At 46.3% G+C, this 27030-nt stretch overlaps 2 protein-coding genes across 4 annotated transcripts; one reads left to right on the top strand and one right to left on the bottom strand.

The window, feature by feature from the left end:
* Positions 1-5020: 5020 nt before the first annotated feature.
* LOC105004954 (chromosome unknown open reading frame, human C1orf109) lies at positions 5021-11494 on the bottom strand. 3 transcript variants are annotated; one of them, XM_010862777.1, is made up of 5 exons: positions 11235-11494; positions 10768-11048; positions 8689-8868; positions 6502-6620; positions 5021-6332 (listed from the first exon to the last, which is right to left on the bottom strand). In XM_010862777.1, exons 2-5 carry the CDS (start codon positions 11040-11042, stop codon positions 6295-6297), a joined length of 612 nt encoding a protein of 203 aa, XP_010861079.1. In that variant the 5' UTR covers positions 11043-11048; positions 11235-11494; the 3' UTR covers positions 5021-6294. The 3 variants fall into 3 exon arrangements, with proteins under 3 accessions (XP_010861079.1, XP_010861077.1, XP_010861078.1); XM_010862775.1 differs by lacking the exon at positions 5021-6332 and having other exon boundaries at positions 6348-6620; XM_010862776.1 differs by lacking the exon at positions 5021-6332 and having other exon boundaries at positions 6348-6620; positions 10768-11045.
* Positions 11495-11610: 116 nt separating this feature from the next.
* On the top strand, positions 11611-26733 carry CDCA8 (cell division cycle associated 8). Its single transcript, XM_010862774.1, has 11 exons — positions 11611-11753; positions 11930-12042; positions 12182-12310; positions 14130-14170; positions 16197-16269; positions 18501-18583; positions 21181-21245; positions 22119-22214; positions 23269-23395; positions 24160-24246; positions 25432-26733. The coding sequence occupies exons 2-11, from the start codon at positions 11946-11948 to the stop codon at positions 25474-25476; spliced, it is 843 nt and encodes a 280-aa protein (XP_010861076.1). The 5' UTR covers positions 11611-11753; positions 11930-11945; the 3' UTR covers positions 25477-26733.
* Positions 26734-27030: the final 297 nt, after the last annotated feature.

Below are 27030 nucleotides of genomic sequence, written 5' to 3'. Positions count from 1 at the left end.
AGGTGCTATGTACACATGTGACGCTACCTTGTTCCGAACAGCACAGAGGGGTTGGGGGAACAGAGCCGAGGTGCCTGTTGGAATTGAGGGCCAGCTACAAAAAGGGAAGAGGAGGCGCCATGAGGAAGTTATTAAGGCTTGTTTCTTTCCTAGAGCAGCGCAATCTTTGTAGCCATCCTACCCAGCTCTCTCTATGCTGCTGCCTTTTTCTTAGGCTTAAGGCTATTTCTTCAATAAGGCTATTTCTTCAAGAATGACCCCGCAAAAAAATGAGGGGGTTCTTGATGAAGATACAGCTACCCTGGCCCTGCCCACACATACTGGATCAGAATCTCTGGGGCACCCTCCTATGCTGTACCAGGTACCAGTCTCAGAAAAAGTGACTTTCCTTTGCACCCGGCAGAAACCAAGAAGGAGACTTCCAGGAACGATGGGGAGGAGGGAGAGCGCCTGGAAGGACTGGCTTCTCCTCCCAGCCCCTGGCATATGGGGCAAAAGTGTGAGGCTCTGGCAGGCAGCCCCAGGACACGCTCCAGCCCTCCTGGCTCTGGGATCAGAAGGGAGGGTAACTGGCAAGGCTGCAGCGCCCTGAGCCTTGGCCGCCTCGTGTGCCCTGCCAAGCCAGATGGGCGAAGTGCCGCACTCATGGCTGCGTCTGGAGGACTCACGTCCCAGGCATAGCTGGGCATTCGGAAAACCAACTCTTGTCACAGCCGAGGAAGTGTCAGCGGGTGCTTCTGCCTTCTGTGGCAGAGAGGAAACAGCCGTGTGTCAGGGAGAGACCCCTTTCACCAGAACCAAGAAAACCCTGGTACGAATACTGGCAATGCCACTGGTAAGCTGTGGCCACTCGGGGAACTCACCACCTCATAAAGCATACTGGTATCATGGCTTGTTAAGCCTTGAGGAAGACGTTAAAAGGGCAAAGCCCAAAGCTACGCACTTTGTTGTTGTTTGTGGTTCAGTCGCTAAGTCGTATCCAACTCTTTGCCACCCCACGGGCTGCAGCACAGCAGGCTTCCCTCTCCTTCACTATCTCCCAGAGTTTGCTCAAACTCATGTCCGTTGAGTCAGTGATGCTATCTAACCATCTCATTCTCTGTGGCCCCCTTCTCCTCCTGCCCTCCTCAATCTTCTCCAGCATCAGGATCTTTTCCAATAACCCTATGCACTTAGTAGGTGACTAATCAGTTTCAAGTGAATTTCAGCCCCTCCAATGTTCATAAATTTACCACAAGCCCTCACCTGTGGGCTTGAGCCTCACAACTCTTTAAGGACATACATCATTATTTTATTGCACAGATGAAGAAGCTGAAACTCAGACAAGGGGAAACAACTTGCCCAAGATCACCTGGCTAGTCAGAGGCTGACCTGAGACTTGGTCCAGGCCACTTGAATTCAGCAAGGTTTCCCCTGAGCCGGTTATCAGCATCCTAGCTCCTTCCCCCATATCCCTGAATCTGCTCCTCCAAATGTGCGTTATGCCTGCCCTCTCACAGGGAGAAGGAATTTAAAACACCCCAATGGCTGAACAAGCTGGAGATGGTACCCAGCCCCCATCACCTTGATTAAAGTCAGGATGCTTTAATCTGCCTGAGCGAAGTCAGGATGCCCTACTCTGCCTGAGAGAGGAATCTTGAAGTCCACGCTAAATGTGGATGGGGTAGGGGCACAAAAAAAACAAATTCTTCATTCCGTCCCAATAGATTGTCTAATTGACAGGGAAGAGGGTTCCAAACACCAAGAGCCTATTTCCCCACCTGAGGGAAACAGAGAAAAGAACTCACATTTGATATTTCAACCAACAAGCCAGTGGCATGGTTGGAGGAGGAGAGCTAGGATTCCCAATATGATGATTCTCCCTAAATTACTTTATAAACTTAATACGATTCCAGTAAAAATATCAAGAATTCTTTTTTTTTTTTTCTTTTACTGTGGGAGAGTGAATAGGGTGGTATTAGCTAATTGAAAATTCCAGGGGAAAAAACCATGAGCAGTGGTGGGAATGAGAGAGAAGGCTGCCAAAATCTAACAGGTATTAAGGCTTTGGAAACAACCTAAATGGCCATCAGTATGGGGCCAAATGGGGCTTCCCTGGTGTCTCAGTGGCTAAAAAGAAAACCAACCCCCCCGCGCCCCGCCCCCCGCCCCGCCACTTGCCAATGTATGAGACGCAGGTTCGATCCCTGGGTCAGGAAGATCCCCTGGAGAAGGAAATGGCAACCCATTCCAGTATTCTTGCCTAGGAAATCCCGTGGACAGAGGAGTCTGGCAGGCTATAGTCCATGGGGTCACAAAGAGTTGGACACAACTCAAGTGACTAAATAACAACAAAGGGGCTAAATAAATTATGTTATACTCACACAACAGAAAACTATGGAACTCTTACAGAAAAAACTGAGGAAGCCCTTTAAATAAAGAATGATCTCTAAGATAAAGTAGGTGGAAAAAACAAGGTATAAACTTGGATACATAGTATGCTACTATTTGTAGGAAGTTATGGAGAAAATACAACAATATTTGCTTGTGTAAGTCATCTATCACTGTGGAACGAATTACCCCCAAACTTAAACGACTTAAACATTTATTATCTTGTTTCCATGGGTCAAGAATCTGGGCCTAGCTGAGCTGGGTTGCCTTTGGCTTAGGTCCTCACAAGGTTACAGTCAGTTGTTAGCTGAGGCTGTGGGCTCATCTAAAGGCTCAGCTTGGGGAGAAGGTCTGCTTCCAAGCTCAGGCAGGGTTCTGGCAGGCATCAAGCTCCCACATGAGGTCACCATGGGGCTGCCTCCCAGCCTCACAGTGGACTTCCCCCAAGGGAGTGAGGGGCAGTGCCCTTGATGGAAGCCACAGCCTCTCCTCACAGCCTACCTCCAGAAATGACATCCCACCACTTCCACCGTTTTTTGTTCATTAGAAGCAGTCTGTAAGGGCAGCCCACACTGAAGGAGAAAGGACTATACAAGGGCGTGGGTCCTTGGGATCACGGGGGCTATCTTGGAGGATACTCACCCCTGTGTTCATAGAGGTGAAGAATATTTTTGGAAGGACACGCGAAACATTTAACATTGGTTGCCTCCAGTGAGGTGGCCTGAGTAATGGGAGAGGGGAACTTTTCACTGAATATGCACCTATGCCCTTTGAATTTTGTACAATGTGAACGTATCACTTACTTTAAAAATTAACCAAATTAATTATAAATTTAAGAAGAACAATTAGAAGATAGCAGTTTAATACCATAAGAATGGCTAAGAAGGAACAATTATACTTAAATAATACATAGTTATTACTTACCACCATAAACATACTTGTAGCTATTCAGTCATAATTACTTGTTTAAATGAGGGAGGTTTTAACAAGTTCTTTACTATAATCATGGACACACACACACAGACAAGCAACTCCCATTTGCAAAATACATACTCTCGAGCAAGGTATTCAGGGCTCTTCACAAATTCATTCCAGTCCGCCCTTACAGACCCATCACCTGCCACTCTTATGCCCCACTGTGAACCCCAGTGACTCGCTATACTCAACTGTTGATGTTTCCAGTTCCATGGCATACAAGCCACAAGCACGATGCCCGCACACAGCAAACTCCCGGAGGCGTCAGCTGCCAGTCCTTCTCCAACACTGCCTTTGCTTACACTGTCCCTGGCTGTGGAGCAGCCTGCACTCCTCCAAGCTCGAGGCCGGACTGAGATGTCACGGTTACTGTGAGGTTGTCCCCCAAGCAGCTGGCTGTCACCTCTATTCTCCCACAGAACTCTGTCTGACTGCAAATACACTTTCACTATTACAATGTAAATCTCTTCAACTTAAAAGTCTGGTCCCTGGATCATCAGCATCACTTGGGACCTTGTTAGAAATGCAGAGTCCAGGGCCCCACCCTGGACCTACAGAGTAGGAATCTAAATTTTAAGAAGATACTGGTGATTTATATAACATCCAACCATCTTATTCTCTGACATCCCCTTCTCCTCCTGCCTTCAATCTTTCCCAGCATCAGGGTCTGGAAGACGAAGATTATGGCATCGGGTCCCATCACTTCATGGCAAATAGATGGGGAAACAATGGAAACAGTGACAGAGTTTATTTTCTTGGGCTCCAAAATCAGTGCAGATGGTGATTGCAGGCATGAAAGACGCTTGCTCCTTGGAACAAAAGCTATGACCAACCTAGAAAGCACACTAAAAAGTAGACATTACTTTGCTGACAAAGGTCCGTCTAGTCAAAGATATGGTTTTTCCAGTGGTCATGTATGGATGTGAGAGTTGGACCATAAAGAAAGCTGAGCACCGAAGAATTGATGCTTTTGAACTGTGGTGTTGGAGAAGACTCTTGAGAGTCCCTTGGACTGCAAGGAGATCCAACCAGTCAATCCTAAAGGAAATCAGTCCTGAATATTCATTGGGAGGACTGATGCTGAAGCTGAAACTTCAATACTTTGGCCACCTGATGCGAAGAGCTAACTTATTAGAAAAGACCCTGATGCTGGGAAAGATTGAAGGTGGGAGGAAAAGGGGATGACAGAGGATAAGATGGTTGGATGGCATCACCGACTCGACAGACAAGAGTGAGTAAACTCGGAATTGGTGATGGACAGGGAAGGCTGGTGTGCTGCAGTCCATGGGGCCACAAAGAGTTGGACATGACTGAGCAACTGAACCAAACTGAACTCAAGCTTGAGAAATACTGGTTTAAATCTTTCCCTGGTTGAACTATAAATCTTTCTGGGTTCTCCTTTACCTCTGTCCCCAGAGTACATTGTAAGACCTAATACTTAAAAGTCTTAAGGTTATTTACAATTATTGTATATATGATGGGCTTCCTTCGTGGCTCAGTGTAAAGAGTCCACCTGCAATGCAGGAACCACAAGAGACATGGGTTCAATCCCTGGGTCAGGAAGATCCCCTGGAGCAGGGAGTGGCAACCTACTCCAGTATTCTTGCTTAGAGAATCCAATGGACAGAGGAGCCTGGCAGGCTATGGTCCACAGGGTCACAAAGAGCAGGACACGACTGAAGCGACTTAGCATGCATGCACAGGTAGAAAAACATGAAGACTTAAAAAATACATGTAAAACATAATACTATAATAATCCATAGAATGGTATACAATCGCGTTGAGCTATATACAGAGAGAGGTATGAAAAACTAGCCCAACTATATAAAGGTGTTTCTTTAAAGACAATTTAAATAACAGTATGTATCAATGATACCCAAATTGTTTTGTTAAAAAAATTGTGACTATGGACACTGAAAAGATACATATAAAATATCTCTGATGGAGTTCGTTTTACGGTTTTCTACATTTTAAATGTTTTCCATAATTTTTCTATAATTTTTTAAAAAGTGTATCATCACTTTTATAACTTAAAAAGTCATTTTCATTTTGAAAAATATCTACATTCTTTCTTAAGTCCCTTTACATCCAATAACCAAGATTTTTAACCAGCCCAGGAAGCTGACAGGTCTGCAAGGACCACAACCATTTCACAGATGAAGGCACTGGGCCTCAGAAACAATCCTGATTGCTTGACTCTGGACTGGGACCTCCCATCCATGCAGCTACTCCAAGATCAGGGGCCTGTAGCAAATTGGCTGCCGGCTTTGGTAAAAAGAAAACCCTGTTATTTTAACAGCCCCACTATCCCCAGTTACTTACTGTCAGTAAGAGCAGCAAGGGAACAGATCCAAACACAAAACACTCAGAATTCATGCTACACCACCTCCCCCTGGTGGAAGGCTCTAGAAAGTGTCCTGATGATAAGGAGCCGTTGCAACTGGAAAATAATGAGTTTTCCATCAACATCACCTCCATTTCTTTAAATCATCAAAGCCACATTTTTTTCCATCAAGGAGTCAGGTACCGACAAAAAGAGAGGAAATCAGGACCTGGTGTCAACGAGGCTCAGAGCCTTGGACGATGCTGGGGGTGGTGCAAACTCTCTACCCTGGCCCTTTCGTTCCTTACCACTTCTGTGGCTGTTGCTTCTGTCCCTGGTGTTCTTCTGCATCGCCTTTCCTGCATCCTATCTGCCTCTGTCCATTCTCCTGAGTCTTAGGGAAGGGCAAGGGGTAACCATGTACCCTCACCCACGACCCAGCATGAAGCAGCACCAACATCAGGAATGTCCAGCAGAATCCGCTGAAGAGCCAGTCCTCAGGCGCTGGGCACTGACATTTCCAGTAAGTCAGGACGCAGTACTGACATTTTTTTAGACATAGAAGAAGGCAGCAATGTCGGTCTTCACCTGTGTGCCCCTAGTCTCCCAATAAACACACGGCCTCTTCACTCTTCCAGGAAGAAGGAAACATTCAACATGACATCTAGAACAGGAAGAGAGAGAACATGTGGCATACCAGCTCTTCAGAAAACACAAAACACCAGATTTGTAAAAGCTAGAGGCACCAGGAGGGGGAAACTCTTTGTGATTCCAAAGAGGCTAGACAAAGAAAGGAGGGGAGCAGACACGAGGGACTGCATGAAAACCAGCACCTTGTACAAGGTCCGGGTATTCATCTTCTGAGATTCGGTCCCAGGCTCTGGGCAAAGCTTGGATGTTTCCCAAGTCTTCCCATTGGATTGAGGACAGGAGGTACTTCCTCTTCAGGTACTTTCTGGGAATTAAGGAAGGTGCTCAAAAAGAAAATGAAATGTGCTGAAGGAAGAAAATACCCTGGAGAGCATTCCCAGGAGCTAGAAAAGCAACAGCACAGCTATCATTACGTTTACCAGGTGGGCAGGCTCACCTCTGCTAGAGATCTTTACCGAGTCCCTCTATACACAAGGTTCTGGGCTACAGGGAAGGGATGAAACACTGCCCCTGCAAACTGGGATCTCGCTATGGTGGGAAAACAAAACAAAACAAAACAGAAACTGAAAAGACTCTAAATGGGAAGAGATAAAAAAACTCAGTGGAAGTTCACAGGATAAATTCATCCCCCTTAGAGCAGGGGTCCCCAATCTCTGGTACCTGTCTGTGGCCTGTTAGGAACTGAGCCTCACAGCAGGAGGTAAGCAGTGGTCCAGAAAGTGAAGATTCTGCCACTCCCCACTGCTCGCATTACCACCTGAACCATCCCTCCCATCCCCGACTGTGGAAAGACTGACTTTCACAAAACCAGTCCCCAGCGCCAAGAAGGGTGGGGAACCGCTGCTTCAGAGAACAGTAGGAAGATTCCGGCTGGTAGGAAGAGCTTAAACCAAGACAAAGAAGAGGGGAAGCACGGAATGGATTCAGGACTGTACATCTTCCAACGAGGTGCCAAATGGAATAGTGTGTAGGGAGCAGGCAAGGCAGCTGAGCAGGCAGGTGGAGGGAGAAGACAGACCAGTGCGCGGGGTCTCACCCTAGGGACACAAGAAGCTACGGAGAAGCCCTACCCAGTAGGATCAGAACAGGACCTCCTGAAGATAAATCTGTAGAGCGTGGCCACTACCTGGAGGTAGCTTCTTCCTTCAAAGGAAAGAAGCCAGGGTCAGAAAAACCTGCCTAGAGACGGCATGCGACAAAGGGTCCAAGTGAGACCGTGGCGCACGCAGTGGGGATACAGAAGGGATCTCCGAGAAACACCACGGAAACAGAACGGAAGGACCTGACAGTGGAGCCAACACCCTTACAACAGCACCCGGCACACAGGAGGTGCTCCGCGAGCGCAGCCCAGCTGCTGCTGCCACCCACGCAGCTAGCAAACAGTGGGCTCGGGGGACAACCCTCAAGTTTACAGACTAGGTGACCAGACAGGGTTGACGCTACAACTGAAGAAAAAGGGAGCTGATGGGGTGGAGGCTGGTGGGGGGATGGATCTCCATCCATTTGAGCCTGCAGTTCCATGAGATTCCAGTTGGGAGGCAGCTGCAGGAAACTGAAGAAAAAAACTAGAGGCAAGAGTAAATGAAGGTAGAAACTCCAGCCAGAGAGTAGACGCGACTATCAGGCAAGACTAGAGAGAAAAAGGGAGAGGACTCCAATGAAACGGTCTTTCGGCTTCCACCCAAGCCTTCCCTCAGAACACAGCTGGGTGATAACATAGGTCTGATCAGATTACTCCTCTACTCAAAACTTTCTACAGCTTTTGTCTCTCTCAGGATAAAAGCCCAAATCCTTCCAAAGACCTCGGAGGCCCTCCCAGCCCTAGCCCTGTCTCCTGACAGCACCACCTGTTAGACCAGCCCCTTTCACTTGGCTCGAGCCCTACTGGATGCCTTGCTACTTCCTGAACGGACCAAGCTCGCCGTCACCTCAGGGACTTTACGCTTGCTGCTCCTTCTACCTGGAACACTCTTTGCCCCAAACATCCACACGATTCTTCCCCTCACCCTCTTCATGTCTTCTTAGACAGCACTTTCTCAGTGAGGCCTGCTCTGACCACCCTATTTAAAACTACAAGCCCGCCTTTAACCCTTGCTTTCCCCATTCCCTGCTTTATTTTTCTTCAAGGCACTTAATATCATCTGACATTTTACATATTTTCCCTTTTTTAATGCCTAGTTCCCACCACCTAGAATAAAGGCTGGAAGGTAGCATCTGCTCAATAAATGATTTGAGGAATGACTGTACAAAGGAATACAGGAGGAATCCAAAGAGAACTGACTTAAACTACGTATTTGTATGTAATCTGGTGAAAACTGAAGTTAACAAGACTTCCTAGAACAGTTCTGTGAAACGTGTGCAAAGGATATGAATTCCGATAATGTCTCTCAATGTCCTGCAACCACTCCAACATTTCAGCCACAGAGGGGCTTGCAGCTGAAGCCTGCAGGACAGCATCGAGGCCGATCGTGTCTGCGTGCTGCTCATAGATCTGAAGCACGCGCTCCACGTGGCTGCTGACCACATCACGCACCTTGAGGAGGGTGGCTCTGCGGGGGGAAAGTCTGATATTAGGCAATATGATGAGAAAGGCCTACGGCCAGGTTCCTCAACCTCGGTACCAAGAACATCTTGGACCTGATGATTCTTTGTGGTGGAGGGCTGCCCTGTGCGTTATAGGTTGTTCAGCAGCAACCTTGGCCTCTACCTACTAGATGACAAGAGCAAACTGTCCCCACCCATCTCAAGCTGTGGCAACCAATAATGTCTCCAGATATTGCCACACATCCCAATGGGAAAAACTGCCTCCGAAGGAGATCTACTGGTCCCAGGTGCCTTGGATGGAGGGGTGGCTTAACAATTAAGAATTGACTTAAAGATGATGAGGCTGAAGTTACATCACTCTCAAAAGCTGTGTGATGGGCCCAGCTGCCAAAGACAGAAAAGACCAAGCAGGCTTTCTGGGACTCCCATAAAGGAGAGGAAATGTTCACATGTAGTCAAATGCCACGTATGTGAAAGGAATAAGCAAAAGGGAACTACAGCAATACAGCAGTATTGTGCTCATGCTATATCATGTCCCACCCTAGTGAATTCTTGAATGGGTAAAATTTGGGCTCTTGACACACACAGATTATTGTGGATCTCAAGAAAGTTACTTATTCTCAATCACGAACAAAAACAAGTCTCTTTTGTTCACTGTGCATCCTAAGTACCTAAAACAGAGACTGACAGACAAAGCAACAAACGTTTGTCCAATGAAGGAAAAGGACTGTTGTGAAGAGTAAATACAGTAATGCATATTAAGCCATTAGGGAAGTACCTAGCTTATGGCAAATTTTATTATATTATTTTTACATAATTATTTTTTAAATTATTATATAATTATTTAAAAAGTTATTATTCCATTGGTAACTCCAAGAGGTCCAGCCACCAAGAAGGCTACAACTTCCCAAAGGGCAAGGCACTCCCTAGCCTAGAACCGCAGCTTTCAAGTTTGACTGTGACTCACAATGAAAACCTAGGCTAAAAATAACAGCCCAATACCCACATAAAAACATGTAATCAACTGAAATAAAAGTTCGCTACCTTAGAATGTGTAATGACCTAACTTAATTGACTCTTTAACTCAACTTAGGAACTAAGTCGGCCTTACTACTGTATTCCTAGCACCTGCGTTTTGCACCCCATAGGTTCTTAATGTTTTTAGTACAGATAAATACAAAGAAGGCCCCCATCTTTGAGTTTCCTATCAGTCTATGGCAAACCCTACACACTAGAACCTTCTTTCATCCTGCTTAAGGGAAGGCCATATGTGCCCTCTCTTCTCCATCCCCAACTACCCGTAACTCTAAGACCGAGGGCCTAACATTGGTGCTCCTCCTGGCTCAGACACCAACGCACAGCAGAACAAAGCGGTGGTTAGGAGCTTCTGGCCCCAGTACCACAGGCACTTGGATTAGCATCCCAGCTTTACTATTTACTAACTGCCTGAGCACAGGCAATCTGCGTGAGCCTCAGTTTCCTCACCTGAAAAATGGGATTAAGTGAGGTTAAGTCACAGAGTTGTTGAAAAGATTTTGAGATAATGTATGTAAAATCCTTGCTGCTGGCACCTACTAAGTTTACAGTGTAACTCCTGCTGCTTTCTACCTAAGGAAAACTGCAGTGGAGGGCCAATGAGCTTTCTCCATTGCTTTTCTGTTCTGCTTTGATAACTTTTACTAAGTCCACCACCGTCACGCCTAGCTGATAAGGGAAGTGCCAGAAAACGGTTTTTTGACAGACAGAGGTCCCATTGCAACAGATGGAAAGGGGGTAAGGTTGACACCCCCCCAAATACCATTCTCTTAAGTAAGGAGAAAAACCCCCTTCTCACTGATCCTAGATTATTAAATACCCAGTTTTAACATCTCTAGGCCAAGAAAGAGCGCCACTGTGCCTCTTACAGCCTCTCTCCCAGCTTGTCCAGGATAGTGTCACCAGCCGCCAGCTGCTTGCGCCTCAGCCGCTCCTGTAAGTCTGGGAAGGCCCGAAGTGAGGGCACATCCTCAAATCGCAGGTTCTGTGCGGCCTGCAGCTGCTCTGCCAGGTTGCTGAGGGAGGCCAGGAGGGGCGGGCAGTCCCTCAGAGCACTCTGCCACAGGCCCTGCTGCTCGTCCACCACGGGAAAGCACTTCCTCAGGGCCTCCTGCACGGCAAGCAAAGGCTGATCTTCAGTCATCTTCTACTGTGGGGGTGAAAACACAAACAAAAACCAGGAAAAAACAAATATCATTAGGGTCCCAAGTCGACAGGGAAAGGACCGAGTCACGGGTGGGAGTTATTTCCGTTCTCGGGGAGGTCCAGCTAAACAAAGTTTCCTCAGGTAGGGCCGTCTATCTCTCCCGACAGGTGTTTCTAGCGCGAGTCTTACCTTCAGAGAGGCTCTCGGAAGGCAGAACCTTCGTTTCCCACCTCGCGAAAGGTTCCTGACTACCCCTTGGCTTCGGGCAGTTTCAGACTGAAGGTTCACTGGGCCGACTCGTGCTTCCGGAGCCAGAATCTTGTCTCCTCTACTTGAAGTTTCCGGCCGCTCTTCTAAACCAGCGGGAAAACAAAACTAAACCAATAAAAGTTTAAGGAAATTCCAAGACCCCCGCACGCCTCCGCTATTTCGCTGCGCATGCCCAGACGTGGCTGCAGAGTCGCGAAAAATATGCGGGCAGACCGCAATGCCTTCTGGGTGCTGTAGTTTACATGTGGACTGGCTGCCCGATTGCGAAGCTTCTCTGTGATTGGCTGTTGTGAGACTCTCCTAAGACGGCGGCTATTTATTGGCCAGCCTTTGGCAGTTTGAATTTGGTGGCGGCGGTCTCACGTCGCGTTAGTCTCGGAGCCTCTCCTCAGCTGAAGCAACCAGGTTTTTCCTCAGCCCGGGTTTCAGAACCTGCAGGTGGGTGCCTCGCGAATCCTTTATGCCCGGGCCCGGAAGGGCAGGGGTCCCCATTCAAACCCCCTGGGGGGCTTCCACCCTCCCCTGCCTCCACCTTCCCCCGCCCGCTTGCGGCCCCCTCTCCTTCACCATCTCCGCCGCTGACGCCTTGTGCCTCCGCCCCTCGCTCCCCGCAGCCTCCATCGAAGCGCCATGGCTCCGTCTAGGAAGGGCGGCAGTCGGGTGGCCAAGACCAACGCGCTGCGGAACCGAAAGCTCGCCTCCTTTCTTAAGGACTTCGACCGTGAAGGTAAGGGGCGGAGCCCGGGTGGTCGCGGTCACCTGGGGCAATCGCAGGGTGCTGGAGGACTGGGACTCGGGCAGCTGGGATTCCGGAAACCTTTTCCCCGCGGGGTGACCCGTGCCGTGTCCTCTCTGCCCTCTCGCAGTGCAAATGCGATCCAAGCAAATTCAGTCAGACAGGCAGAACCTCCTCAAAGAGTTGGATAACCTGTACAACATTGAGATCCTGCGACTCCCCAAGGCGCTGCGCGAGATGAACTGGCTCGAATACTTCGGTAAGAGCTCCTGATCTTTCCCCAGGCCTCGGCCTGGAGCCCTTCTGTGGTTACCATGGCAGCTTTTATCTTCTCAGTGAGGTCTTAGAAGGAAATTGCAGTCCTACTCCTCCCCAATCCCTGTCTCACCTCCCTGCTTAGCACTTTCCCTCATCTTTCTCTGCAGGCAGGCAAATGTTTTCTCTAAAGGAAGAGATAGTAACTATTTTAGGCTTTGTAGGCCAGAAGGTTCTCTGTCCAAACTACTCAACTTTGCTGTTATAGTTCCAAAACAGCTGTAATGAATGGGCATAGCTGTTTTCCAACAGAAATCTATTTATGGAAACACTGAAATGTGAATTTGACAGATTTCATGTGTCATGAAATACTCTTTTTTTGAGGGGGGTGGTATTTTATCTAACCATTTAAAAGTGAATGAATGAATAATTTGTTACCAGAGCACAGATGGAAGGATAACTCCAACCAGCTCTTTCTGCAGCTTATGGAAATCACCAGTTTATACACTGGCAAACAAATTGCAAAGTGCAAGGACTCGAAGAGTTTTCCTGGCCAGAGGAAAACCCCACCCTGTTCCCTACCCTACCCCCTGGTTAAAAGTCCAGAGAAATGCAAGAGGCTGTCCTTTTGCTGGGTTACCCTTTTACTATTTTCTTATGATTAATTACCCACTAGGTAGCCTGCTACCTGGATAGAAATGCATGTTCTGCTCACATAGATGTCATTTAGTGATCCTTTTGGACTTTCTCTTTTATTTATTAATCTATTTTTGCATTTCTATAAATATTCATTGAGCATGTGTTAGTCACAATATTGGGTGCTGAAGATGCATTGGGAAATAAAACAGACATTATCCTTGCCTCCAGGAACTTACAAGTTAGTAGAGAAGACTTGTTCTAAAAATTTGGACATGATTATATATTTAAAATTATAAGTACTACAAAAGAGAATAAAGTAGTGGTCAGTAAGCACATTTATATAGTGCTTTCTATGCCAGACAGGCATTGTGTTTTCCAATGTTAACTGAAAAACCAAGTGTTTTCCATATATTAACTGATTTCATCCTCAAAACAAACATATTAGTTGTTGGTTTTATTCCTGTTTTGTAGATGACAAGATTAAAGCACAGAGATTGTTTGCTCAAAGTCTCATAAGCCAATTAGTGACATATTTGAATGTAGGCATTCTGGTTCCAAAGTCTGAGTTCTTAACTGTTATACAGGATACTACCAGCACTTCCAGCAGGAGGACTCTAACCTAAGTTTTTGTTCTACATCTAAATCTTGCAAAGATCTCTTCATTCAGTACACATTTACATCATACATACTGATGACATATTTTTTACCAGAAGCTGTGGATATTATTTTTGTCCTCGAGTTCAGTTCAAGGCAGGGTTGGGCACTTCTACAGCTTTGAGTAGTTGTTGGATATGATGATCGTGAGCAACTAACTCAACACATTGCAGCAATCTGCTGTGAGAGAAAAATAAGCAGAGTTTTGGGTTTGAGCTGGGTTTTGAAAGATGAATTCCAAATTTGTAGAGTGCAGGGGATTATTTCAGGCGGGAGAAATAACTATCAGAACACTCAGTCATGAGACAGTGGCACATTTGGGAAATAACAGTCACTTTGGTGTAGTGGAACTTGTAGTAAGTCATGAAGGGAACAGTCAAGCTTGGGGAAAGATTAGACTAGGTTGTAGAGGCTCCTGAATGTTGGACCAAGAACTTAATCTGGTCCAGTGTAAGATAAGTGGTCATATTAGGGAAGATAGTTTGTTAATTATTAAAATCTAGTAACCAAGCAAATTGTTCTTTTCAAAGCCCTTGGAGGAAACAAGCGGGCCCTGGAAGAAGCAGCAACAGTAAGTGACTTCTATTTTTGAACTCTTGGTTAGTTTTAAGTTTAGTCCGTCCACAAAATTCAATGGTGGGTGCTGACTGTGGAACAAGTTCCAGAGGGGACATTACTGATGTCAACTAAAAGATTATAGTTGTTGAATGCTGAGTACATGAAGGCCAAGTAGTTCCAAGATTTATAGAGAAATAGTCCTATTTTGGGCAGGTTCCTTGCAGCTCTTTGCTCTGATCTTTGCAGGTGAAGTAGAAAGCCAAGTTCCTTTAAACCCCTGGCCTGCTAGGGGACAAAGAGACTGTTGCCTTTTCACATCATACTCTAGAAGCTGTGCTCTTGCTTGGGACTCTCAAGATTCCCCACCCCCTCTCACCTTCTTCCCCCTGCCATGATTACTAGGACTGAAGGCAGTATGATGGGGAGGCAGAATAGAGTTTAGATCAGTACTGCCTGTTACAATAGCCACCAGCCACATGTAACTTTAATTAAAATTCATAAAATATTCAGTTCCTCAGACACATTAGCCATGAGTCATTTGTTCAGTAGCCACTATGACTACTGAATCATCCTCCATTTCAGACACCCCTCATCTCTCTAGCACGGCACAGCTTCTTGCTAAGCCCCGACAGCCTCAGAATCCTTGTCTGAGTACTCCATGTAGTCTCTACCAATCCAGAGATGAAACTGTGTCGTTCCTTGTTTGTAATGGCTATTCTGATACTTAGTGTGCCCTACAAGAAAAGACTTGTGAAGCATGCCTGCTTTTGGCTATTCCCATACATGTAGATAGTTACCATTGGGAATAAATTTAATTAGAATGGTGACTGGAAGCCTTTTTGAAGGGTACAGGAGCATAGCAGAAAAACATTTGGCCCTCTAGACTTAAAAAAAAATTCTTTTAAGGTAACTGTGTGATAGGTGCATTAATTAACTTGATTGTGATATCATTTCACAATGTGTATGTGTAACACTTTTTTTATATATATAGGCATTTTTTAAATTTATTTTTTAATTGAAGGATAATTGCTTTCAGAATTTTGTTGTTTTCTGTCAAACCTTAACATGAATCAGCCATAGGCATACATATATCCCCTTCCTCTTGAACCTCCCTCCCATTTTCCTCCCCATCCCACACCTTTAGTTTGGTACAGAGCCCCTGTTTGAGTTCCCTGAGACATACAACTAATTCCCATTTGCTATCTGTTTTACATATGGTAATGTAAGTTCCCATGTTACTCTCTCCATACATCTCACCCTCGTAACACTTTAAATGTGTTAGAATCATATTTGTCAATTATACCTCAATAAAGCTGGGGGTGGAATGAGAAGACTGACATAGCATCAAGTGTTGTAGAGAATATGGGTCATTGGAAACTTGTACTGTTTGCTCCTTGCATGTAAACAAGTACAATCACTTTGGAAAACAATTTTGCATAATATTAAGCCTGAACACCTGTGTACCCTGCAACTCTCTGATGCCCTATCCCTAAGTATACAGCCAAGAGTAAACCTGGACATGCGTGCATCAGACACAGCTATAAGAGTTCAAAGCAGTAGTGTTTGTAATAGCAAAATACTATTGACAGGAGACTGGACCAGTCCATTGTGACAGGTATTACATAGCAGTGAAAACTAATTTCAATCACAAACAGTGGTCAAAAGCAGAACCAACAAAATATTGTTTAAGCACGTAGACATTTGTGGAGAAATATACATACACCCACACTTTCTTTCAGGCAAATGGAATGATAGTGGTTATCTCTAAGGAATGACAGAATCAGGACACTAGTCGCCTTCTGAGGAGAGGCAAAGAAATAGTACAGGGAAAAGTACATAGCCGGAAGCAAGTAACTGGCAGTGTTTTGGGTCTTTGGTTGTATGGTGGATTTATGGGAGTTCAGTATTTTGTGTTGTAAGTAACATAATCTTTTGTATGTATCAAAGAATATGGTTTTTTAAGTTGTTTTTAATCTTAAAATATTGTTCCTCACATTTGATGGAATATACCTGGTGTTTTCGGACTGTGTTTGGCACAGGCTGACTTGGATATCACAGAAATAAACAAATTAACAGCAGAAGCTACTCGGACACCCCTGAAACTTGCCAAAAGTGAGTACTTTTCAAAACCCCTTGTTGAAGTGAGAGAGCGAAGGCCCAGTGTAGTTGGCTGGCTGCTCGGAGAGGCCTCCTTGGAGGAGTCTCTTCCCTCTAATGCCTGGTCCTCAGTCTCGAAAATCCAAAAATTTGATTTTGTCCTCTGCATTCAGTTAATTATATGAAGGACTGATAACTAACTGAACTCTTCAGACCAATTTGTGAGCTAAAATGAAAGAAGAAAAACAAAAGCTGTGCTAGAAACCAAACATTGTTGCCTACTTCCTTCCCTGAGAGAGAGGCGAGCAAGGTTTGGAGAGGTGTGACAAGACGTGGCAGTGCCAGCCAAGACTCCCTGATGTGAGCAGAAGGGTTGAAAGAGAACTGTGAAAGGACCAACTTTCTCAGCCTGTCATTCCATGCTACTCAGTTCACTGATCCATCCATGAAAAATTCTCTCCCATACACGCCCCACACTCGGGGAAACACTATCTTAGAGGGAAAGTTTGGGGACGCTGACTGTAATTAGTGAGCACAGATTCAGGCCAGGATGGGCTCTCCAAGGGACATGCTGTCACTGACCTTAAGCTCTGGGCTTAAGGCTGCCCATCAGGCAGCACCTTCTCTACTGGGCCAGGCCTAAAATACCACTCAATGTTTATTCCAGCTTACCTTTTTTTTTTTTTTTTTAAGATAAATATATTTGTATTCTTATTTGTGTCAGAAAAAAAAGCTTAAAATTCATTGAACTCTTTCCCCTCAGTTAAATTTCTCTATGGAATCCCTGCTTAGGATTTTCTAGCCTGTGGTTGAATGTATTTAGCAATGAGACACTCCCTTTCAATGATAAACAGCTGGAATGGTTAGAACATTTTTTCTAATTTTGAACCAAAGTTTCCTTGTGGTATCTACATATTGATACTGCTTCTATTCTTTGAGGTCCCGCAGAGCTGTCTTCCATATGACAACCCCTTAAATATTAAAAACTGGTATTACTTCCTCTTGAATCATCCATCTTAAACATCCCTCATATTCCTTTCCCTTTTAAAATGATAATTGTAATAACTTATTATTTATAAATAGTATTTTATTATAATAAATAGTAATAACATTTAAAAAACTAAGATCATGGCATCCAGTCCCATTACTTCATGGTAATTAGAAGGGGAAAAAGTAGAAACAGTGACAGATTTTATTTTCTTGGTCTCCAGAGTCACTGTGGATGCTGACTGCCGCCATGAAATTAAAAGACACTTGCTCCTTGGAACGAAAGCTATGACTAATCTAGACAGTATGTTAAAAAGTAAAGATATCACTTTGCCAAGTAGTCATGTACAGATGTGAGAGCTGGATCATAAAGAAAGCTGAACACGGAAGAATTGATGCTTTAGAATTGTGTTGTTAGAGAGGACTCTAGAATTCTGCGGACGGCAAGGAGATCAAACCAGTCAATCCTAAAGGAAATCAACCCTGAATATCTACTGGAAGGCCTGAGCTGAAGCTGAAGTTCCAATATTTTGGCCACCTGATGCGAAGAGCTAACTCATTAGAAAAGACCCTGATGCTGGGAAAGATTGAAGAAGAGGGCTACAGAGGATGAGATGGTTAGATAGCAACACTGACTCAATGGACGTGAATTTGAGCAATCTTGAAAGATAGTGAAGGACTGGGAAGCCTGGCATACAGCAGTCCACGAGGTTGAAAAGAGTTGGACACAACTTAGCGACTGAACATTAATACTTATAATGTGTTCAGTATCATTCAAGGGACTTTACATTCATTCATCCCACAAATATTTAATAAGCACTTGTAGGCACAATTCTAGACTTTGGGATGAGTAACAAAGACGCCATTTTTGTGGAGCATGCATTCCATGTCTCGTCATATCCCCATGAAGTGTCTCCTCCGTTTTATAGAAGAAGAAATTGAGAGTCGTGGTGAAAACCATGCAGCATAGTCAGAGGCAGGATCAGGCCTCAGGCTCAAGGCTGTCTGGCTCTGGGGTCTGCATTCTTAATCAGAATGCTGGGCTGCCCATACAAAGCACCATAGAGGGTTTTTTAACCACTCTGAGACCTTGTGTGTGTGTTTGTGTGTGGCTAAATCCTTTTTTTTTTAATCATCTTTCTTTTGGATCTCTTTCTTGATTACAACCTAAGATTGCTCAAGTTTTATTTCCTATAAGAAATGTGAATGCATAAAAGTTTATTCACATGAGAAATATCACTCTGTTAAAACTCTTACAGCACGGAAGGTAATGCAAGTGGATGAGATGATAGTGGAAGAAGAAGAGGAAGAAAATAACAATAAGAATCCTCAAACTGCAAGAGTAAGTAGGCACTCACATTTGGGGCGGGAGCCTCTCAGCAGGCAAGGGAATACTTAAAATATAGTATACCTCCTTTATCACTACCTTACCCCACTGCCCCTGGAAGTTTTACCATTCCTCTTAGGACACAGCTTTTAAAATGAGTGAAATTTCACTAGCTGGAGAAGAAAAGGAAGGGAATTCCAGGAATAGGTATGAAAGTGCCCTTTGAGGAACAGGAAGCGGTTTGGTGTGGTAGCAAGGACATAAGCTGTGAGGGTAATCTGGGGAAAGCAGTGGTCTCGTGAGCCAAGCTTAGAGGTTGTGATTTCATGAGATAGGTCATGGTAAGTGACGTGATGGATAGGTATTTCAGAACAGCATTCAGGATAAACGAGAGAGAGAAAATTAGAGACAAGGGAACCAGTTGGGAAGCGTTATTATTTTGTTTAATTGAAGTATAGCTGATTTACAATGTTGTGTAAATCTCTGCTGTACAGCAGAGTGACTCAGTTATATCCTATAGGCATTCTTTTTAAATATTCTTTTCCATTATGCTTTGTCACAGTGTATTGAATATAGTTCCCTGTGCTGTACGTAGGACCTTGTTTATCCACCTTACATCTAATAGTTTACGTATGCTAATCCCAAACTCCCAGTCCTCCTCTCCTCCACCTGCTGCCCCCCTGGCAACCACAGTTCAGTTCTCTGTGTCTGAGTCTGTTTCTGTTTTGCAGATATGTTAATTTGTGCCATATTTTAGATACCACATGTGACATATATGTGGTCTTTCTCTGACTTATTCACTTAGTATGATGGTCTCTTGTTGCATCCATGTTGCCACAAATGGCATTGTGGTGTTCTTTTTTGTGGCCAAGTAGTATTCCATTGTGTATGTACCACATCTTCCTCCATTCATCTGCCGATGGTCACTTAGGTGGCTCCACGCACTGGCTATTGTGAATAGTGCTGCCGTGAACACGGGGGTGCAGCATCTGTTTGAATTATAGTTTTGTCCAGGTATGTGCCCAGGAGTGGGGTTGCTGGATCAGAATGTCATCGTGCTTTTAGTTTTCTGAGGAGCCTCACGCTGTTTTCCATAATGGCTGCACCAACTTACATTCCCACCAGCAGTGTAGAAGGGTTCCCTTTTCTCCACACTGTCCAGCATTTATCATCTGTAGACTTTTTAGCGGTGTCATTCTGACTAGTATGAGGAGGTACCTCGTAGTTTTGGTTTGTATTTCTCTAATTATTAGTGATGATGAGCATCTTTTCATACGCCTACTGGCCATCTTTGGAGAAATGTCTGTTAAAGTCTTAAGGTCTTCTGCCCATTTTTCGATTGGGTTGTTTAGTTTTTTGTGGTTGAGTTGTATGAGCTGTTTGTATATTTTGGAGATTAAGCCCTTGTCTGTGGCATCATTTACAAATATTTTCTTCCATTCTGTAGGCTGTGTTTTTTTTTTTTAATGTTTCCTTTGCTGTGCAAAATTTGTAAGTCCCAAAATTCAGTCCCATCTGTTTATTTTTCTTTCTGTTGTCTTGGGAGACTGACCTAAGAACACATTGGTACAATTTATGTCAGAGACTGTTTTGCCTATGCTCTCTTCTAAGAGTTTTAAGGTGGCATGTCATGTTTGTCTTTAAGCCGTTTTGCATTTATTTTTTTGCGCAGTGTGAGGGTGTGTTCTGGCTTTATTGATTTCTATGCAGGGGCTGCTGTAATTCTTGAACTGAGGCCCTGACCCTGTGAAAAGAGAAGGGATAAGGTTTACAAAGCAGAGTGGGCAAGATTGGTGGAGGGAAGGAGCGACCTGAGACGACCAGGTGGTTCCTGGCTTAGGGAACCGCCCCCTGGTGGGGGGCATGGGAGGAGGAGGGGTGCTGGGCCAGGGCAAAGGGCAGCAGTTAGTATGCCAGTTGTTGGACCTGCTGAGTGTGTAACACTTCTCCAGCATGTCTAGCCCTGACAGAAATCTCAGCCTGGAGCTCAGGCAGAAGTAAGAGACTGAGAGACACCGATTCTCAGATCTTTAGGTGGCTGTCCCAGCAGGGGGGTCAGTGAGGTTGTACGGGGAGAATGTGGAGGGGAGGCTGAGGGTGGACCCTGGAGGGAAGGTAGAAAGAGGAGCTCGTGAGGCAGCCTGCAGAGCAGAAGGCCAGCCAGGAAAGCAAGGGTGGTGGGTCGATCTTTAGAACAAGGAGGAGGATCGTCAGAAGGTAAAAAGTGACTCTTGTCAGGTACCTCCAGGGATTCGGCAAGGGTGAGGGCTGCTGAGGGTTCCTTGTGCTGGGCACCTGGGTGCCCTTAGTGACTGTCACAGCAATGCTGCATGAGGGGGTGGGAGCAGGGTAGGGCAACCAACCAAGCTGCACCCAGTTCAAAAGGCACTTACCTTTAATCTTGGTCAAAGTCCTCTAATTGGAAGACTCAGGCAGTATAATTCTTAGTTGGCCAATTCTGCTCTGAATTATTTAAGTCACTGTGAGTTCTGTAAGTTATACCTTCTGATGTTCAGATACTCAGTTCTTTTCCAGAGCTGGTATCCTTCTCCCTAACCTTTCCCCCTTGTGGGGCTTTTTTTAACCTCAGTTTCATTTGTTTGTGACTTCAGGCTAAAAGGTGTCCTCCATCCAAGAAGAGAACCCAGTCCATACAAGGGAAAGGCAAAAATAAAAGGTAACAGGTTTTCCAAATTCAGATGTGCTTTTGGTTTTATTGGAGAGCCACATTCATCATGGCAGGAATGGGCGGTAAAGGGGCTTTTGTGACTTGTTTTCAAGTAGAGCTTCACATCATCGAATCCACCAGTATCTGAGCTTGGGGGGGCCTCTAGAAACTGTCCGACCCAACACCTTCTCTGGTTCTTCTGCCCATGTTCTCTGTCTCCCCACCACCACCCTTTTTTTTTTAAATGCAAACAGGGAGATTAATAAGACACAAAAACATACAGTAAGCACTGCATATTTTGTTCAGTTGCCAGACAATCCGTGTGTAGAGCTACCCACATGGTTAGTCACAAAGTGGCTATCACCTACCTGTGGTTAGTTTCTTGAAAAATTCCTCCTGGTCCTGCTAAGCAATGACTCACCATGGACTTGAATTTCTTATGCTGGGATGGTGGGGGAGGGGGCTGCCTCTTAACGAGCTCAGGAAAGGAGTCACTGGAGCGGGTCTGTGAAGAGTGAGCTCCTCTCTCTTCTCCCTGGGCAGTGGGAGCTGTCTGGCAAGAGGACAGGAGCTCCAACTAGGGGGCCTACAGGGTGCAGAGGGGCTGTCTCCTTCCTCTCGTTCCCTTAGCTTGACTGAGAAGTCAGATTCTGGAGGCAGACTGCCTGGGTTCAGGGTTCTGGCTCTGCCCTAATATCCCCAAGTTTCTGCATGTGGAAATGAGGATAATGGTGCGTCTCACAGGGTGGTGAAGAGGCTGCACGAACTAATGTGTGGAAGGTGCCCAGGACAGGCTCTGACATGCTCAGTGTTACCTGCCTCTACGGCTGCAGTCATTGGACCTGAGAGTTGGTGCACCTAATGGCCATGTCTCTCCCGTAGGTCAAGCCATTACGCCACCGTTACCCCAGCTGTGGGCCGACTGGAGTTGTCTCTGGTGAAACCAACTCCGGGCCTGACACCCAGGTTTGACTCAAGGTGAGTACTGGCAGCGGCGGTTGGATTTTGGTGGGAGCCCAATACTTGACATTTGTCAGAAAAGAAGGGTATTTAAGAAAATACTGGAAAGCCTCACTCAGGAGTGTTTCCTAATGTTTGCCTCTCCCCTGAGAGCAGGTTCGCCTGTTTTCAGTGGCAAAATGATCGTTTATCTTATGAGAGGGAGGAGACCAGTCTGTCCCTGATGACTTGGAGGCCTCTAGTGACTATTTTGGTCTTTTCTGATTCTGATTAAGTTTAAGTTAGTAGGTACTCTTCCCATACCCTTGATAGGAGTGAAAATTAACACCATCTTTTGGGAGACCAATATAAATAAGGATGTTCTTACAGCATAAATTAATCCCTTCTACAGTGCTGGTCAACTAGATAGGAGATGCTGTGTAGCCATTAAAAAATAAATGGCTCTGCATGTGCTGATTCATGGTCAGGAGCCTCTCCAAAGAGGTGGCAGAGCAGCATGTCCTAGGTGATCCCATTTGATAGTTTCTGGAGGGACGCATAAGGAACTGAGCGTGCTTATCTCTGGAGTGGGAGAGTGAGGAAGACCTACCTTCTAATTCTCACTCCTCCTTAACTTTTTTGTTTTTTTCATGAGTGTATAGCAAAGGACATTTAGGGAAAAAGAGATGGAAGCACTTTAAAGATCTCAAGAAAGTCATCCTCCTTTGACCCTGGAAAATTTCTCCTGATGGAAGCACATAGCTACTCTTGGAAATATATTAGCCACTGTTTGTTTCTGGCTTTGTGGATGGATGGATGGGTGGGTGACTGTTCTCCACATGGAGCTTTGAACCTAAAATTTACATGGATAAGAATTTACTTTTGCTAGATGTATGTTTGATAATTACAGCCTCCTTTCTCCAGCTGTGTTGAGTCATTACTGCTTTTTAACCCTAAATTTAGAACATGCCTTCTTAGAAATGTGTGATTTGAAAACTGCAGCTTGAGGCCAGATTGGGTTTGGAAGGGCTCATAGCGCCTGGTGTCATTCAATCTGCCAAGCCATCTTTACAGAGATTTCCCCACTTTATAGGATCTTCAAGACCCCGGGCCTGCGTACTCCAGCAGCCAGAGAGCGGATTTACAATGTCTCTGTGAATGGCAGCCCTCTTGCCGACAGCAAAGAGATATTCCTCACTGTGCCGGTGGGAGGCGGAGAGGTAAGTGTTCCAGGGAAGGGTGGGTCAGGCCACGGTGTGCTGCTTACTCACCATTTCTTTCTCTTGTCCATCACCCACTTCTCTCCCGGAACCCAAAGTCCTTTGGTTGCCTGGCTCGTCATCTCCACACTTCTGTAGTACTCAGAACCATTCCCTCTCCCAGGGTAGAGCTCCAGACTGGGAAGATTCTTGCCCAGCTCTGGGTTCCATTTGTTCATCAGCTAACATAGGCCCACCTATCTTGTATTAATAGCAGGTTCAAGATGTGGAAGACATTCCTGCCCTTGAGTAGCAGTCGGTAGTCAAGCTAGGCTCCCAATGAACAATAACATAGCATGTGATGTGTGCAGTAAGGGAGATTTTAGAGGGTGTGCAAAGGATGGCAGTGTCAGGGTGCATGCTTAGTCTAGAAAGGGGAGCGCGAGGGTCTTCCACTTGGTGTGACTTTGAGGAGTCTGAAGCAGGCAGAGCAGAGCAAGTTGCTGACCTCCGCTCAGGGACGGAGTGGGTGGTTTATCTCGCATGAGGTCTGCAGGGCATTTCTAAGCTAACGTGCACCCCTTGTCTTCAGCTGATCCAGCCACTGACCCAGTGATAAACGCCAACATCACTGTCTCCTTGGGACTAACAGCCCTCCTGCTTGCCTTGCCACCCACCCCCTACAAGTGCAGGACATCAAGGGGACCCCCTAGGGCACCCTGGGCTGCTGGCAGACGTTCCTGCTCTGAGGGACCAGCCACTTTAACCCTCTCCCCTCCCCACAGAGCATGCGGTTATTGGCCAGTGACTTGCAGAGGATCGATATCGCACAACTGGATCCAGAGGCCCTGGGAAACATTAAGAAGCTCTCTGTAAGTCTCACGCTCCTCTCCACACACAGGGTGGAGCCTTCTGGGTTTAGCCATTCTTAGGATTGCCTTTTGGGTCTGGGCTGGTGCTTTACACTTACAACTGTTTCCCCCAAGGAATTTTGACACTAAGTTCTCCTGCTTACCTAGCAGCAGTTCTGTCCCTAAACTGATGTTGAGTTTTGATCCAACCCAGAGTGCCTACCACAGAAGTTCTACAAGAAAATCAAAATTCTGCTTCATTCGGGCAGTTGGTTTCTGTATGTTATGGCACAGCAGTTGACCTCAGGAACAGGGTGAGGAGCCTGTTCCAAGGACTCCCACAGAATCGGAGCGTGCTGGCCAGCCAGGCCCTCTGGGCAGTGGGACCACAGTGCCAGGGGCTGACGGGGCTCTGCTCTGCTGCGTCAGCTCCTTCATCTCCTCTGTCTTTGGGGCCCAAGCTCTCATTTCTCCTGCACCTGTCCTTCCCCCCTAAGCAGAATATCACCTTCTCCATGAGGCTGTTGGTTCTCCTCCCCCTACCTTGGGTCTGCATGCGGTTCTGGGTAGTCGCACTCCCTACTCCACTGCCCAGCATGGGCTGTCCAGTGTTAGTCCTCAGTTAAATTCTCAAGGGGAAGAATCTGCAATTCCGTTCTCAGCTTTGGTCAGACAGGCCACCCTGGTCCTGTCAGCTGGATTAGTGTGGTGGACGGGAACATGTAGCACAAACGTGGCTGCTGTTGGCCCCCCTTCTGGGTGGGGGGTGGGGTAGGGTCTGTGAAGGGCATGTCCAGGAAGCAGATGAGGGCGGAGCTGCTTTCTCAAACGTGTCATTCGGAACACGGGCTGGTGCTGGGCACATACCAGCCACCCGAACCTGGTGACATCCTTCATCATGCTGGACCTCCAGCATTGCTGTTCCCAAACGATGCCTTCACTGTCTCATCTGAGATGGCATTTTGCTGCTTTCCTTCAGATGAGAAACAGAGATGCAGAAAGTTTAGTTCAGTGTGCGTTGGTCTAGCGGTGAGCGTAGCTGCCTTCCAGAAAGGCTAGTTTGTTCACGTACCAATAGAGGATGGAGAGCTGAGATTCAGTCAGACCGGCCCAGCCCCAGAGTCAGTGCTCCCTGAATAGACTAAAGGATGGGTGGGCATGTTTGCCCAGCACCACCCACTGAACGACCTCTCCTTTTCCTTTCAGAACCGTCTTGCTCAAATCTGCGGCACCATACGAACTCAAAAATGAAGCTGCTATTCCAAGACGGGACAAGAGGGGCCTTTAGTGGGCACTTCTGGGACCCTGAAGAAACCTCTTCCTTTTGGCTTACTGTTTGTTTGAGTGTGAAGTTCCAGAGCAGGGGGTGGTGTTCCTCTTGGAGAACTCAGGAAGCTTTGCTTTGGGCACCTCCCAAGCCAGGTGACAAAGACACTGCCTCTGCATCCATACAGTCCAAACTTCCTGCCCTTCTCTGAACTGAATTCTCCTTCCTGCTCTTAGAGCAGCCGCCTTTGCCTCCTGCAGCTCCGTGTCCTCTTTGCCCTGCCCCAACTCAGAGGAACCTCATGTTCTCAGGAGGACTGCCAATCACTCTGACCAGAGAGCCCTGTGCAGCTGGGCTCCCAGGCTGGGAGCTGTAAGCTCCAAGAAGGGAGCTCCACAAGAGGGCGGCTCCGAAGCTGGAAGGGACTGTGCGGATGGGGCCAGGACCAGCCACAGCTGTGACCCTAGCAGGACACATCTTCCCCCCCGTGCCCATCCCCTCCCTCCTGCGGTGGCTACTGCCGGGGCTCTGCGGTCTTATGCCTGCCATGCCCAGTAGTTTTGTCTCAAGCTGATTTGTGGACCAGTATTGTGTATTATCCCTGTTTACCAAAGACCAAAACTTGGTTTGAGGGCAGTTTCCATATCTTGCTCCTCTACCTCTCCAGTTAGTTCAGTTAGTGGGAATCTGGATAAGGGAATTGTAGGGTTTAGATTGGTGTGGGGTTTTTTACATGACTGGCTGCAGTTGAACTCAAAGCTCTCTAGTCTCTGCCAGTTCTGTAGACTTTGCCAAGCGCTTCTCTCTTCTTAGAGACAAGGGGTTCACGGGGGAGTGAGTGTAGCTGGTCTGGGGGCCTCATTCCGTGCGTTTGGCCTCTGCCCTGGTGTGGGTTGTCCAGTGGGCACGGAGACCCCTGCGGCCCAACCAGCCCTTCTGCCCTGAAGAATCATGGGATGTGGTCCAGGAACGTGGGAGCCGAGAGTTCCTGCCCCCAGCTCGGGAGCACAGTGTTGTGTATGTGGTTCTTTGTCGTACTTTGTACTATTTTGCTACACGACCATCCTAGTAATCCAGTCCTGTCCAAGATATGTTCTTTTCAAGTTGTTTTTTCTCCCTTTCCTGAGACTTTTGTACATATTGTCTTCCTGAGTCGTGGTATCTGTAAGCTGATTTATTCTGATCGGAGCTACCGAAAGATACCGGTTTTCAATAAAGTGTGGATTTGGATTTGTTTTTAACTGATACTCCACTTGCCTATCATCTCCAAAATGCTATACCTGGACTAAAGATAGTTTGGGGACTGAAGCTATTAGAGCAGAGGGTCCACAAACAGTTACTTCCCACAGACGTGAAAGCCTTTACTTCAGGCAGAATCTCTCTGATACCTAAAGAGGGGGCCCTCTCCCCAAGCAGGGCATGGTAATCTAGCCCAAGAAGTTTTCTCCCAACGCCTTCTTTCCACGAGCTGGAAATTTACATCTTGGGGGTAAAACAACCAGGGTATCTATAGTTTACCTGTGTAGCAAGTCTCGTCA

Source organism: Bison bison, unplaced genomic scaffold, assembly GCF_000754665.1.
Source record: "Bison bison bison isolate TAMUID 2011002044 unplaced genomic scaffold, Bison_UMD1.0 scf7180017864484, whole genome shotgun sequence".
Classification (NCBI taxonomy): Eukaryota; Metazoa; Chordata; class Mammalia; order Artiodactyla; family Bovidae; genus Bison; species Bison bison.
The sequence above is the reverse complement of the archived record's forward strand: the minus strand, read 5'-3'. Positions and strand labels throughout refer to the sequence as shown.

Coding starts and splice junctions, on each gene's coding strand:
- LOC105004954 (XM_010862775.1), bottom strand. CDS start 11,042: ATGACTGAAGATCAGCCTTTGCTTGCCGTGCAGGAGGCCCTGAGGAAG. Junction 8,869..10,767: donor GACAAGCTGGGAGAGAGGCT/GTAAGAGGCACA, acceptor TTCCCCCCGCAG/AGCCACCCTCCTCAAGGTGC. Junction 6,621..8,688: donor GAGAGACATTATCGGAATTC/ATATCCTTTGCA, acceptor AATTCCCAGAAA/GTACCTGAAGAGGAAGTACC.
- CDCA8 (XM_010862774.1), top strand. CDS start 11,946: ATGGCTCCGTCTAGGAAGGGCGGCAGTCGGGTGGCCAAGACCAACGCG. Junction 16,270..18,500: donor ACCCCTGAAACTTGCCAAAA/GTGAGTACTTTT, acceptor AAACTCTTACAG/CACGGAAGGTAATGCAAGTG. Junction 24,247..25,431: donor GAAACATTAAGAAGCTCTCT/GTAAGTCTCACG, acceptor TTTTCCTTTCAG/AACCGTCTTGCTCAAATCTG.